This window comes from Grus americana, chromosome 27, assembly GCF_028858705.1.
Source record: "Grus americana isolate bGruAme1 chromosome 27, bGruAme1.mat, whole genome shotgun sequence".
Lineage (NCBI taxonomy): Eukaryota > Metazoa > Chordata > Aves > Gruiformes > Gruidae > Grus > Grus americana.
The window spans coordinates 891,535-903,386 of record NC_072878.1 but is presented as its reverse complement, the minus strand read 5'-3'; the positions used below and the strand labels follow the sequence as shown (position 1 = coordinate 903,386).

At 53.4% G+C, this 11,852-nt stretch overlaps 1 protein-coding gene across 1 annotated transcript in view; it reads left to right on the top strand.

The window, feature by feature from the left end:
* The first annotated feature begins 1,073 nt into the window (after positions 1–1,073).
* The window catches only part of LOC129196850 (olfactory receptor 14A16-like), a 30,032-nt gene continuing 19,253 nt past the window's right edge, over positions 1,074–11,852 (top strand). Inside the window, exon 1 of the mRNA XM_054804820.1 lies at positions 1,074–2,038. Coding sequence (XP_054660795.1) covers positions 1,074–2,038 — 965 coding nt within the window. The remainder of the gene's footprint in view (positions 2,039–11,852) is intronic.

Sequence of the window (11,852 nt, the reverse complement as noted above, 5' to 3'; positions counted from 1 at the left end):
GGCTCTGTGAGCAGGGACAGGGAGGAGAGGTGTGGGCAGAGCACCAGCTCCTGGCAAGGACAGCTCCAGGCAGCAGAGACATGGGCAGGGAGTGGGAGGAAACTGCAGCCAAGCCCTGGGCTAGGCTGCCTTCAGGCTGCTCTCTTGTGGTCCCTCACTCTAGATGTCTGCTGGGCGTTGTCTGCTGAGCAATGAGCTGACTCTGCCTTTAGGACATCCCATCTTCAGGACATCGGACTGTCTGCTTTGCCTGTGCTGCTGGGCTTGGCAGCTGCCCCAGAAGAGCACAGCTGTGCTGTAGGATCCCAGGGAGTGCTGAGCTTTCCCTTGGAGGTCAGTTCTCTCCTCTCAGAGGCCTTTGTTTCTCTCTGAGAGGGGCTGTGTCCTTCTCTCTCCATCACAACTCCACCTCTGGGCTGGGAAAGAGAAGAGTTTGCAGATCTGCCCTTTGAATCATGACTCCCCTGCTCTCCTTAGTGTCTTTTGGGGGGGATTATTTAAAAGTAATTTCTGTTTGTCATCATCTTCAAGGCAGCAGAAGCAACAGTGCAGGGCAGCTGGGTGACAGTCTAATGGACACTGCATCTCTCCTGACTCTGCACTAAGCTACAAAGAGCTGAGCCTTTTTGCCTGTCCTGTCTCAAGACTCTTCCCATTTTCCATTATGAAATGAGCATTTCTAACCCTCAGAAGAATATTCCCAGATGTGATTGTGGAAAATGAAAACACAGAAAACACTTATATTAGCATGCTAAGCCTCTCTTCTGCAGCCCACACTCTTCTGAGTTGTGAGATCAGAGATTGAATTTTTCCAGTAAATGTGGATTGCATCTGACATGGGTTTTGAATATTGGAGCTGTCACAAACCAGCTCCATGTACCCACTACAGCTCAGCACAGCTGACTCCTCAGCTCCTCACAACACACTCAGCCAGCACAAACCAGAGAAAGGAAATGTATTTCAATTGGGGGGTGTTTCTATGAAAAAGAGAGTGGTTTTGCTCAGTGGATTCTGTCCTAACTTTTCCCTGTCCTTTCGTTATTAGAACTGGCCCCCATGCGAAGAAACAGCAGATGTCCAACGGCAGCTCCATCACTGAGTTCCTCCTCCTGGCATTCGCAGACACACGGGAGCTGCAGCTCTTGCACTTCTGGCTCTTCCTGGGCATCTACCTGGCTGCTCTCCTGGCCAATGGCCTCATCATCACTGCCATAGCCTGCGACCACCACCTCCACACCCCCATGTACTTCTTCCTCCTCAACCTCTCCCTCCTCGACCTTGGTACCATCTCTATCACGGTCCCTAAAGTGATGGCCAACTCACTCTCAGACAACAGGTCCATCTCCTATGCAGGATGTGCTGCTCAACTCTTTCTGATTGTCTTCCTGCTTGGAGCTGAGTACGCCCTTCTCACTGTCATGGCCTATGACCGCTACGTTGCCATCTGCCAACCCCTGCACTACGGGACCCTCCTGGGCAGCAGAGCTTGTGTCCACATGGCAGCAGCTGCCTGGGGCACTGGGTTTCTCAATGCTGTACTGCACACGGCCAATACATTTTCTATACCACACTGTCATGGTAATACTGTAGAACAGTTCTTCTGTGACGTTCCCCAGATCCTCAAGCTCTCCTGCTCAGACACCTACCTCAGGGAAGTTGGGCTTCTTATTTTAAGCTGTTTTTTAGGTTTTGGCTGTTTTGTTTTCATTGTGCTGTCCTATGTGCAGATCTTCAGGGCTGTGTTGAGGATCCCCTCTGAGCAGGGACGGCACAAAGCCTTTTCCATGTGCCTACCTCACCTGGCCGTGGTCTCCCTCCTTGTCAGCACAGGCATATTTTCCTACCTGAAACCCCCCTCCATCTCCTCCCCATCCCTGGACCTGGTGGTGACTGTTCTGTACTCGGTGGTTCCTCCAGCAGTGAACCCCCTCATCTACAGCATGAGGAACCAGGAAATCATAGATGCCCTGTGGAAACTATTTGAATACAATCTACTTCAGATCAAGAAGACCCCCATTATCCCACCAGGGCTCCCTCTGTATTTCAGGAAGAGCCAGGAGTAGCTTTTCTTCATATGGGTCTGTATTTTTTTGTGTTCTTCTTTTCTCCTTAGGATTTTTGTTTATTTTATACCTGTGATATTAGTATTCTTTGCCTGTTACCTCTTTTTACTTGACCCAAACACCTCATGTACATATGGGTCCAGGCTGCCTGTCTAGATAAACTCCATGGAGAAAGCAGTGGGAATTCTCTCAGCTCCCATCTGTGCACATCTCCTCTGGAGCTGGAGGAGCAGCCCCAGCATGCAGGAGGGTTCAGGAGCCAAATGCCCAGCTGCCCCATGGAGCAGCAGCCTGGGTTGCCCTTGGGGCTGCCCCTCGCTGCCTCAGCGGGCACTCCCTGTCCGCTGCCTTCACGTCGGGGCTGCTGCTGCCCTGGAGCCATGGCCAAGGCCAGCAGCAGGACGCGGCCTGGACAGGGCTGCTCTCTCCTCCCTTCCACACTGTCCTGCTGTGTCCTGGCATTGCTGTTACCCCCAAGGTCTCGTGTAACTTGTGACAGTCCTGCTGTCTCTACAGTGGCATCCCTGTGCCTGAAGGCAGGAGCAGGCCATGTGGAGCAGCGTGCCAGAGCTGGCCTCTCTGCTAGCACCACCATAACCAGAAGGGCTCCTCAGGGCACGGCCAGAAGGCTGGACACCCCTTCCAAAGCTGCTGTCAGGAATACACCCAAGAAGCTGCTCCCTCCAAAGGACTTTTGCTCTTTGGGGTTCTTGATGGATTCAGGGGGACAAGCTCAGAGTCCCAGGGGGATCTGTTAGGGAGCAAGGGCTGGATGAAGACCTTCCTTCTTGGTTGCACATGTCCATTCAGACAAGAACTGGTCTTTGGCTTATCTACCTGGTGCTGTCCCACCTGCAGTGGGGCTGATGGCAGATGTCATCCTGGAGAAGAATGGAGATCTGCCAGGAGAAGTGAGGGGATCTCCAGGAATAGTGTGTGAGTCGGAGGTGGCAGAGAGTGGCACCTCATAAAATGAGTGACAATCCAAGGAGGAGCGTCCCAGAGGAGAAGGCAAACCTGAGGAGACCATGGGCTAACGAGGGCTCTGCAATGGCAGGAGAGGCTGTGAGGAGCCAGAAGGCAAAGGGACATAAGTCTAGACAGTGGTTCATCACACCATCATGGAAACCCTGTGGGCTGGACCTAGTGCAGCCCTCCCCTGCCCTTTGTGCCACTGGAGACACACCATGGTCCTGCCAAGCACTGTCCTTGTCTTCTGAGCCATCAGGGAAGATGGAAAGGGGCTCAGCAGCTGTGATCCCCTCTGGCTGGCTCTGCTTCCCACCCTGACCAGCATGGCCAATCAGGGTCACCCCATGGCCCCGGGGCACCACAGCCCCCTCGCTCTGCAGAGCAGCCCCACCAGCTTGGGGCCCTGCAGGGAGCATGGGGAGGGAACCAGGAACGGCCGGCCAGGCCAGCACAGACATGCTCACCTGGGGAAAGGCTCTCTGCAGAGCAGGGATGACTCTGGAGGAGATCAAAGGAGCATTTCTGTGCCTGAAAGGAGGAATCAATGAGAAAGGGAAACCTCTTTCTGCAGGCACCCACTGGCAGCAGGCTCTTCTGTCCCCTGGCCGGGACTCTTGGTGGCATGGAGAGAGCGAGAAGGTGCCCCAGGGCATTCATCACCCCCCAGCCTCTCCCATCAGCCATTTCCAGCCCTGGTCACTCCCCCAGTTCTTGGTGGTTGGGCTCTGTGGCCATCTCCTTCCTGCTGTTGGTCTTGGTGCCTGTGTTGGGGAAACAGCCAGCCCTGCCCCAGCCTCCTGCCTTGCCCAGACCTTGGCAGAGCCCCGAGCAGGGCTGTCTGGGAACCCGTGCATGGGACATAGCTGGGGCTTGGCTGGGGCTGGGCACTGCTTGGCTGCAGAAGAAGGAGGGCTGCTGAGGATGGACACTGAGGTCTGGCATGGGCACTTGTGGTGGAGGACGCATCCCTGCCCCAAACACACCCTGTCCTGTGCAGTGTCTGATGATGGGGGCCCTGGGGGCATGTGTGGGGCAGTGGGGCTGCACAGGGGCAGGGATGGGTCACGGATGGGAGCCACAACACAACGATGAGGAGGTGGAAGCCGGGACAGGCTATGAAGGAGGAATTTAGAAAGATGACCTGAGTGTGTGGGCATGTGTTTAGGAAAGCCAGAGCTCGGCTGGAGCTGATGGGGGCTGCAGGCACCATCAAGAGCAAAATGAAGAGCTTCAGCCACTGTGTTTGAAGTAAAAGGCTGAACAAGGAACATGCTGCTGAATGATGAGGGGGGTCGTAACAGCAGACACAGGTGGGGCTGAGTGACTCAACGCCTTCCTTGCCTTAGACTGTGCTCAAAAGTTCTGCCAGGCCTCTGCTCAGTGAAAGGGCTGAAGGAGGAGGAGAGCAGGTATTGAGAGGAACCTCATGAAACCCCCCAAGGACAAGTGCCAGGTTCTGCCCCTGCAGGGGACTCACGCTGGCAATGGCACAGGCTGGGGACTGCCTGGCTGGGGAGCAGCTCTGTGGGAAAGGTCTTGGTGGGCAGGGAGCTGGACAGGAGGCAGCCGTGTGCCCTGGCAGCAAGGGAGGGCAGCAGTGCCCTGCGCTGTGTGACCAGCAGCATGGCCAGGAGATGGAGGGTAGGGATTTACCCTCTCTATGTGGAAAGTTTCTAGTCCACATCCAGAACACTGTGTCCACTTTTGGGAACCCCAAGAATGGAAAGGTGTTGACCATCTGGAGTGGGTTTAGTGAAGGGCCTTGAGATGGTCAGGGGGCTGGATCAGTGTCTCTGTGAGGAAAGGCTGATGAAGCTGGGCTCCTTCAGCCTGGAGAAGGGATGGCTGAGACCTCAAAGCAAGGGGGATCTCACCTTTTTCACCATGAGGCTAGCCAAGCATTGGAACAAGCATTGATCACCGTGAGAGATTGTAAAGTCCTTTGTCCTTGCAGGTTTTCAAGACCCAGGTGGACAAAGACCTGTGGAACCAGGTCTGACCATTTACCTGGCCTGTCTTGGATTAGAGAGTTTTTCTATAGACTTCTCAACATCTACTTTGAAACTCAATGATCTTATCATCCTTAAATCTCTTGTCCAATATCTTATCAGCAGATGAGAGAACAGATGTTTATGGGGTACAAATCCTCCTGTGACCAGCAAAGACAACTAAGAAAAACATCTCCTCCAGCCTGGTAGGCTGGGAGGCACTGCCTCAGCTCTCCATTACACCTAAAGCTCATTGCATCCTCCCTTATCCACCTCAAAGGCCATGGTCTGGACCCTGAAGCTCCTACATGGAATTTTTATGAATCAGGGAAGCTGAATGCCACCCATGACTAAATGCATTCCTGGTGTTCATGAACAGCAAGGAGTTTCTCTTTCTGGTGCATTCCCAGGTCGCATGGACTCCACTTTCAGCAGCCTAATTATCTCTTCAGCCAACTCCTTCACTGGGGTTATAGCTATCCTGTCCAATCTCTCTCTCTCAAACATCTCTGGTGGGGCTGTTCCCTGTGGATGGTGAACCTCATTGGAGGCAGCTTGGACTTGGCTTGAAGTTGAGGAGCGTGGGTTATTGTTTATGAAACTTCACCCTGCTTTCCTTCTGTGTGTTTGCCATGCAGAGCAACGCGGCTGTGCCTGTGTGCAGCCAGGTCCCTAAGGAAAGCAGGTGGGAGTTGGTGCAAAGGAGCTGTAACCTCCAGCTGCAGACTTGGGTGAGAAGTGTGATGTGAGGAGAAGTGATGCAAGTCCCAGGTGGCCCATGAGAGAGATGGCAGGGCTGGGGAGGTGATGAGGAAGGTTGTCCATGCAGTGCCTGTCCTCAATGAGGAGCTCTTCCTACCCATCCTGACTTCATTAGGAGACCCCCTTGCCCAATATGGACTGGAGAATGCTACTATAACTTCTTCTGTAAATTAAAAACAAACAAACAAACAAACAAACAAACAAACAAAATCCCCAAAAACCCAACAAAAAAACCTCTAACCAAACCCAAGCTCTTAAAAATCAAAAATACTCCTTTTTGTAGGGCTCACTGAATTCTTTGAAATCTTTGACTTCACATACACCCTGGAGACCTCTCCAATTAGTTGTGTAAGTCTTGAAGACTTGCAGAAAATAACAGGAGGAGACATGGCTTGGTGCATTTTAATGAGCTCCCTGGTGTATTTGATGCTGAGACCAGGAACTAAGACACTGAGAGAAGCCTGAGGAAACCACTGAAGAAGTCACTGTCAGAAGCAATGCCTACAGTTTCAGGGAGTGTTAATGGGTCCCACTGGGATCCATCACTGACAAAGCCACCCTGGGGGCTGGTTAGAGCAGAAGACTAGAGGCAGTGATGACAGGTAGGCAAAGGCAATGTTAAGGTGGCTCTGAGGCTGAGTAACCCTCGATGTGTCACATCTGCTGCGCTTTGCAGAGGAGCTGCTCCTGGCCAGAGATGTCCCTCTGCAGCACAGCCCACTTGCCATGAGCTCCCTCTGTCCCAGAAGCCTGGACTAGCTCAGCAGCAGAGGACCAGCCCAAGGTGGCATGTTAATGACCCCTCTGGTGGGTTTGGGGATGAGTCCATGAACCTCAGGCATGGAGCAGCAGCTGAAGAGACCTCTCAAGAAGTCAAACTCAGACACAATCTCCAAAGTTTCTCAGAGTGTTAATGGGTGCCCCTGAGAACCATTACCAACAAAGCCTCCCCAGGGGCTCGTTAGAGCAGAGAACTGGAAGCAATAATGGCAGGAAGGCCAAGACAATGTAAAGGTGGCTCTGATGCTGAGGATATCTGGAATCTTTGCATCCAGCCAAACGGACAAGCCCTGACCCCCAGCCCCTGGCAAAGGGAGATCCTGTCCCTCACACACATGTTTCTCAGGGCTCTTCCTGGGGCAGTGGGGTGTGGGGATGTGCAATGCCTGGAGCAAGGCTGTGGAATGACATCTGCCAGGCTCCTGGGTGGGGATGAGGAGGCCATGAGGCCCGAGTGCCCTAAGGGTAAGGTGTTTCCTCACTGGCATCAGTGGCAGAGACAACAGCCATGGCCAAGGAGGCAAAGACCTCAGATCTGTTGCAGGGTTTCAGCTTTGCACAGCCCTAGATTGTCTCCACCACAGGCTGTCCTACAGTGTCCCACACCTGTCCCTAGTTCCCGGCATGCTGCAGACATCCACTCTGCTTCTCCACCCTGCTCTGACCTGAGCAACTCATTCCCCTGACTGCTATCTCTCCATCCCTGCGAGGTATGCCTTGAAACACAAAGCCATGGACTGAGCCAGGCTCCCTCGGGGGGTCTGATTATACCACAGCGCTGCCCTCGGAGGGACATTTCTTTCTCCTTGTGTCCACTTTAAGCATCCCAACCCTCCATTTCTGGTATGATTTCTTTCCCATGCTGTCTCCCACTATGAAGAAAAGCTCCTCCAGCTCTGGAACCACACTTCAACCACTCTATGGCTACTCCTGTACTTCCCGGAGCCTCTCCACCACTGGGCCAAAGGGCTGAAGAAGCCCATGTCCCTCAGCTTCCACATGCAGGGCATGTGCCCTGCACCCCACCTTGGCAGACCTCTTCTGGGCACTCTCCAGTGCCTCCCCACTCCTCCAAAACGGGGAGCCACACCCTGGGACACACCTGTGTGTGGGGGGCCACTGCAGGACCCAGGATTTTCTCAGGATCACAGCTCAGCCAGTCAGGTCACAGCTAGCCCTGGTCTATAGGGCTGTTCTTCCTCCTGATGCAGAACTGCCCACTTCTCCTTCTCCTCCTCAAACCCAGGCCAAGCCCCAGAGTTTCACAAGGTCCCCCTGGACTGACACTCCTTTTAGGCAGCCCTTAATTTTTGTGTGCAAGTGGCTCACCCTGATGGTGGTGTCTCCCACAAGGTAACAGCAGGAGGAGTTGCAGGATGCTGCAGATAACAGAAGGAGGTTCTAGTTCTATGGAATTAATGAACCAGGAAGGCATTACCATGACAGCCATCTCCAAAATACCAAATGAGGGTAAAAAGGAAGCTAATGCAGGGCCAGTGAAGAAAGGGTGACTGAGGATTGGGCTGTTTGTGTGCTAGGATATGTTAGTGTGAAATGGGCACCTATATAGGCACATTGTATGTGTATGCTCACAGAGCTAGACCCTCACAGTGGTCTCATGTTGCCACTAGGGCCTGAAACATTCAAAGTTCAGTGGTTCGTTGTGGATGACAGTTTCTTCAGACAGAACAGGCTCTCCTTACAGCCTGCGACAGCCATGCCTTGCAACAGGGTGACAAATGAGAGTGACACATGCAGGAAGGGATGGCATGAGGGTGATGATATTCCAACATCCCCGAGGTCCCTTGCCAACCCAATAAAATCCAGTAGAATTGGAAGAGCCCTAAACCTCTCAGGCATGCATTTGTAAGGTTGGCCTTACCAGTATGAGAGGCTGAGAGAGGTGGGGTTGTTCAATGGTGAGAAGAGAGGGCTTTGGGAAGAACTGAAAATGACCCATATACCACTACCAGGAGGTCATCAGCAAGACAGATCCAGGCTTTTCCCTGTTCTGTGTGAGGAAAAACTGTTTAGCCATGAAGTGAGTGAAGCACTGGAGCAGTGATGTTGTGCTGTGTCAGTCCCTGGAAGAGTTCAAAGGCAACATGAAGAAATCCCTGAGCAACCTGGTGTGACCTGATAGCTGCCCTTGCTGTGTGATGCACATTGGCCTCGAGACCTCCTAGGGTCCCTTCCCAGCACGAATGACTGTCCATTTCCTTCCACCACAGGTCTTCCCTTCTCCATGGTAAGGAAAGCACTCAGGTTCCCCATGACCATGAGGAAAGTCAGACTAAGTTTGGTCAGGTCATCTGTGTCATTCCTGTCCCAAACCACTCACTGCTGCTCACATGCAGAGCTGCATGGCAGGTACCCCCAAAACAGCCTTGATCTAGTGTTCTGCTTCACCGTCTATTTCCTTTCTCCCTCTTCTCTTCCCTTTGATCCTTCTTGTACCCTCCCACACTAACAGCCCACCTCTGTTCACTCTTTCCTCACTGGCCCTGGCTTTGCTGGCTTTGAAGCTGTTTCTGAGATGGTCACCATGGATAATCCTATGTTGGAAGGAAATTGCATTAAAGTAGCACCACCTTCTACTATTTGTATTACCCTGCAACTCCCCGTGCTGTTACCTTGTGAGGGACACCACCATCACGGTGACCATCTGCACACAAATATTGAGCTTCAGTCTGGGGGACCTTGAGAAACTCTGGGATTTAGAGAACAGAAACCTCTTGAAATGTTACAAGGAGAAGTGGCCAGTCCTGCACTGGGGGGAAGAATAAGCCTGGACCCGTGTGTCCCTCTGTGGAGCTTCCTGTTGTAGTCAAATGGGGAGGAATGGAGAGAGTCCTGAGGAGGATGGCCAATATAGGACGTGGGGCCTCAAGCACATGCCCTGTCTGGGGAGGCTGAAGGACCTGAGCTTCTTCAGGCTGCTGAAGCGGAGGCTCAGAGCACCACACTCACAACCTGCAGCTACTTGAAGGATGCTGTCAAAGATGCTGGAGCTTTTCTTCATAGTGGAAAAAAAAGCAGGAAAAAGGAAGAGCACCACAAAGTGTGGCTTGGGAGGCTGAGACGAGAAATGAGGAGAAGGAAATGTGCCTCCAAGGGCAGTGCTGACATAGAATAGGGTGCCCAGAGGGAGTCTGGACCAGCCCATGGCTTTCTCTTTCAAGGAACAGCCAGGGAGGATGGAGCGATATCAGTAAGGCCAGTGAGATATTGGGGTGAAATGGAAAAAAGGATTGGGTGTCTTCAAAGAAAGAGGTGCAGGTGTGGGACACTGTAGGGCAGGCTGTATTGGACACTGCTGAGGGCTGTGGCAAGGCTGAAAGACCCCAACCACAGATGACCTCTGCATCACCATGGCTATGGCTATTGTCTCTGCAGTCAGGGCCTACCAGAAGGTGCCTTCAATTGATTCAGGAAGAACTCATGACCTCCTTGCTCCACCCAGAAGGGTCATGCCAGGCATTGCACATCCCCACATCCCACTGCCCCAGGAAGAGCCCTGAGCAACATGTGAGGGACAGGGTCTCCCTTCCAAGGGGCTGGGGGTCAGGGCTTGTCCATCTGGCTTCATTTAACACTTCCAGGTTACTCAGCATCAGAGCCACCTTGACATTGGTTTTGTCTACTTGTCATTATTGCTTCCAGTTTCCTGCTCTAACGAGCCCCTGGGGAGGCTTTGTTGGTAATGTCCCTCAGGGGGACCCATTAACCCTCTGAGAAACTTTGGAGTTTACATCTGAGTTTGACTTCTTGGGAGGTTTCATCAGCTTCCTCTCAGGGTCTGAGCTTCATGGACTCATCCCCAAACCCACCAGAGGGGTCATTAACATGCCACCTTGGGCTGGTCCTCTGCTGCTGCTCTCCTGGGACAAAGGGAGCTCATGGCAAGTGGGCAGTGCTGCAGAGAGACATCTCTGGCCAGGAGCAGCTCCTCTGCAGAGCACAGCAGGGCTGAGGGCGCTGGGAGAGGAGTGAGGCAGAGAGTGGGAGGATGCTGAGAGCTCAGGGAAGGAGAAATCTTCAGAGCCCTCTACACAGTAAGTCTCTGGGTGCAGGCAAGTGCCACTGCAGTTCCTGAAGGGTTCTCCTCAAGCTGTCACAGGTCACAGCCTATGGGACCTTTCTCCGGTGTAGAAGGTAAGGGCATCCTCCAGCGCAGGGTTCCCTGCAGCACGGTCAGAGGGACAGAGCATGACGGCTGCCTTGTCCCGGGGTTGGCTGCAGGGTGTGAGGGTGGGTGTGCAGCCAGGGGTGCCCAGTTGTGTCCTTCAGAGCAGGGTCCCTGCAGCCCAGGGGCTGTGTGCTGGGGCAGGGACTCTGCCGCCTGCCCGGGTCAGCCCTCAGCCTGCCCGGGGAGCTGCCCAGGGCACTGCAGGGAGAAGCTGTGGGTGGAAGGAGCGACCCCCTGGAAGAGCAGGGCAGGGTCCTTCTGATGTCAAGAGGGTGCTGTGTGGGTCAGGGCTGCTCACAGCTCCAGATCACTCCCAGCACATGTCCCAGGGGACTTCTCAAGAAGCACATCAAGGCAGGGGCTACCTGGAAGGTAAGGTGATTTCTGAAGTCTGTGCTTTTCCCGTTTCTTGTGGTGGTGGTGGTGCAGAAATATGGTCATGGAGCTCTCAGGGTAGCACCACAGTGCGAGACACTGACAGCATGACAGCCATTGGTCAACACCTCTTCAAGGAACCTGATAAAGTCCCTTCACTCACCTCAGCCTCCTCCTCAGGTGGGAAAGGGGTAACAGGAGAAAAATCAACAAAACAAACCCCCACAGTTCTGTTCTGCACTCAGGTGAATTGGGAGAGACAATGGTCAAATCTCTCTTATATCACGGGTAGATTTAACCTGTGATCACTCCTGTTTCCTCTCTGCCTGTTGCTGCACAGCAGGACTGACTCCTCTGGAGCCCATAGAAGAGGCCCCTGCTCTGCATTGCACCCTCAGCCAGCACAAACCAAGGATCATGCCAGGATCTGTGTGCAGACAGACAGAGGACACTTGTGGTTGCTTACTGTGATGAATGGAATAGGTTCTGCTCACAGGTGTCCGTCCTAACTCTTCACTGCGTTTCTCCCCCTTGGACAGGCCCTCGTGTGCAGAGGGAACAAATGTTTAACGGCAGCTCCATCACTGAGTTCCTCCTCCTGGCATTCGCAGACACACGGGAGCTGCAGCTCTTGCACTTCTGGCTCTTCCTGGGCATCTACCTGGCTGCTCTCCTGGCCAATGGCCTCATCATCACTGCCATCGCCTGCGACCACCACCTCCA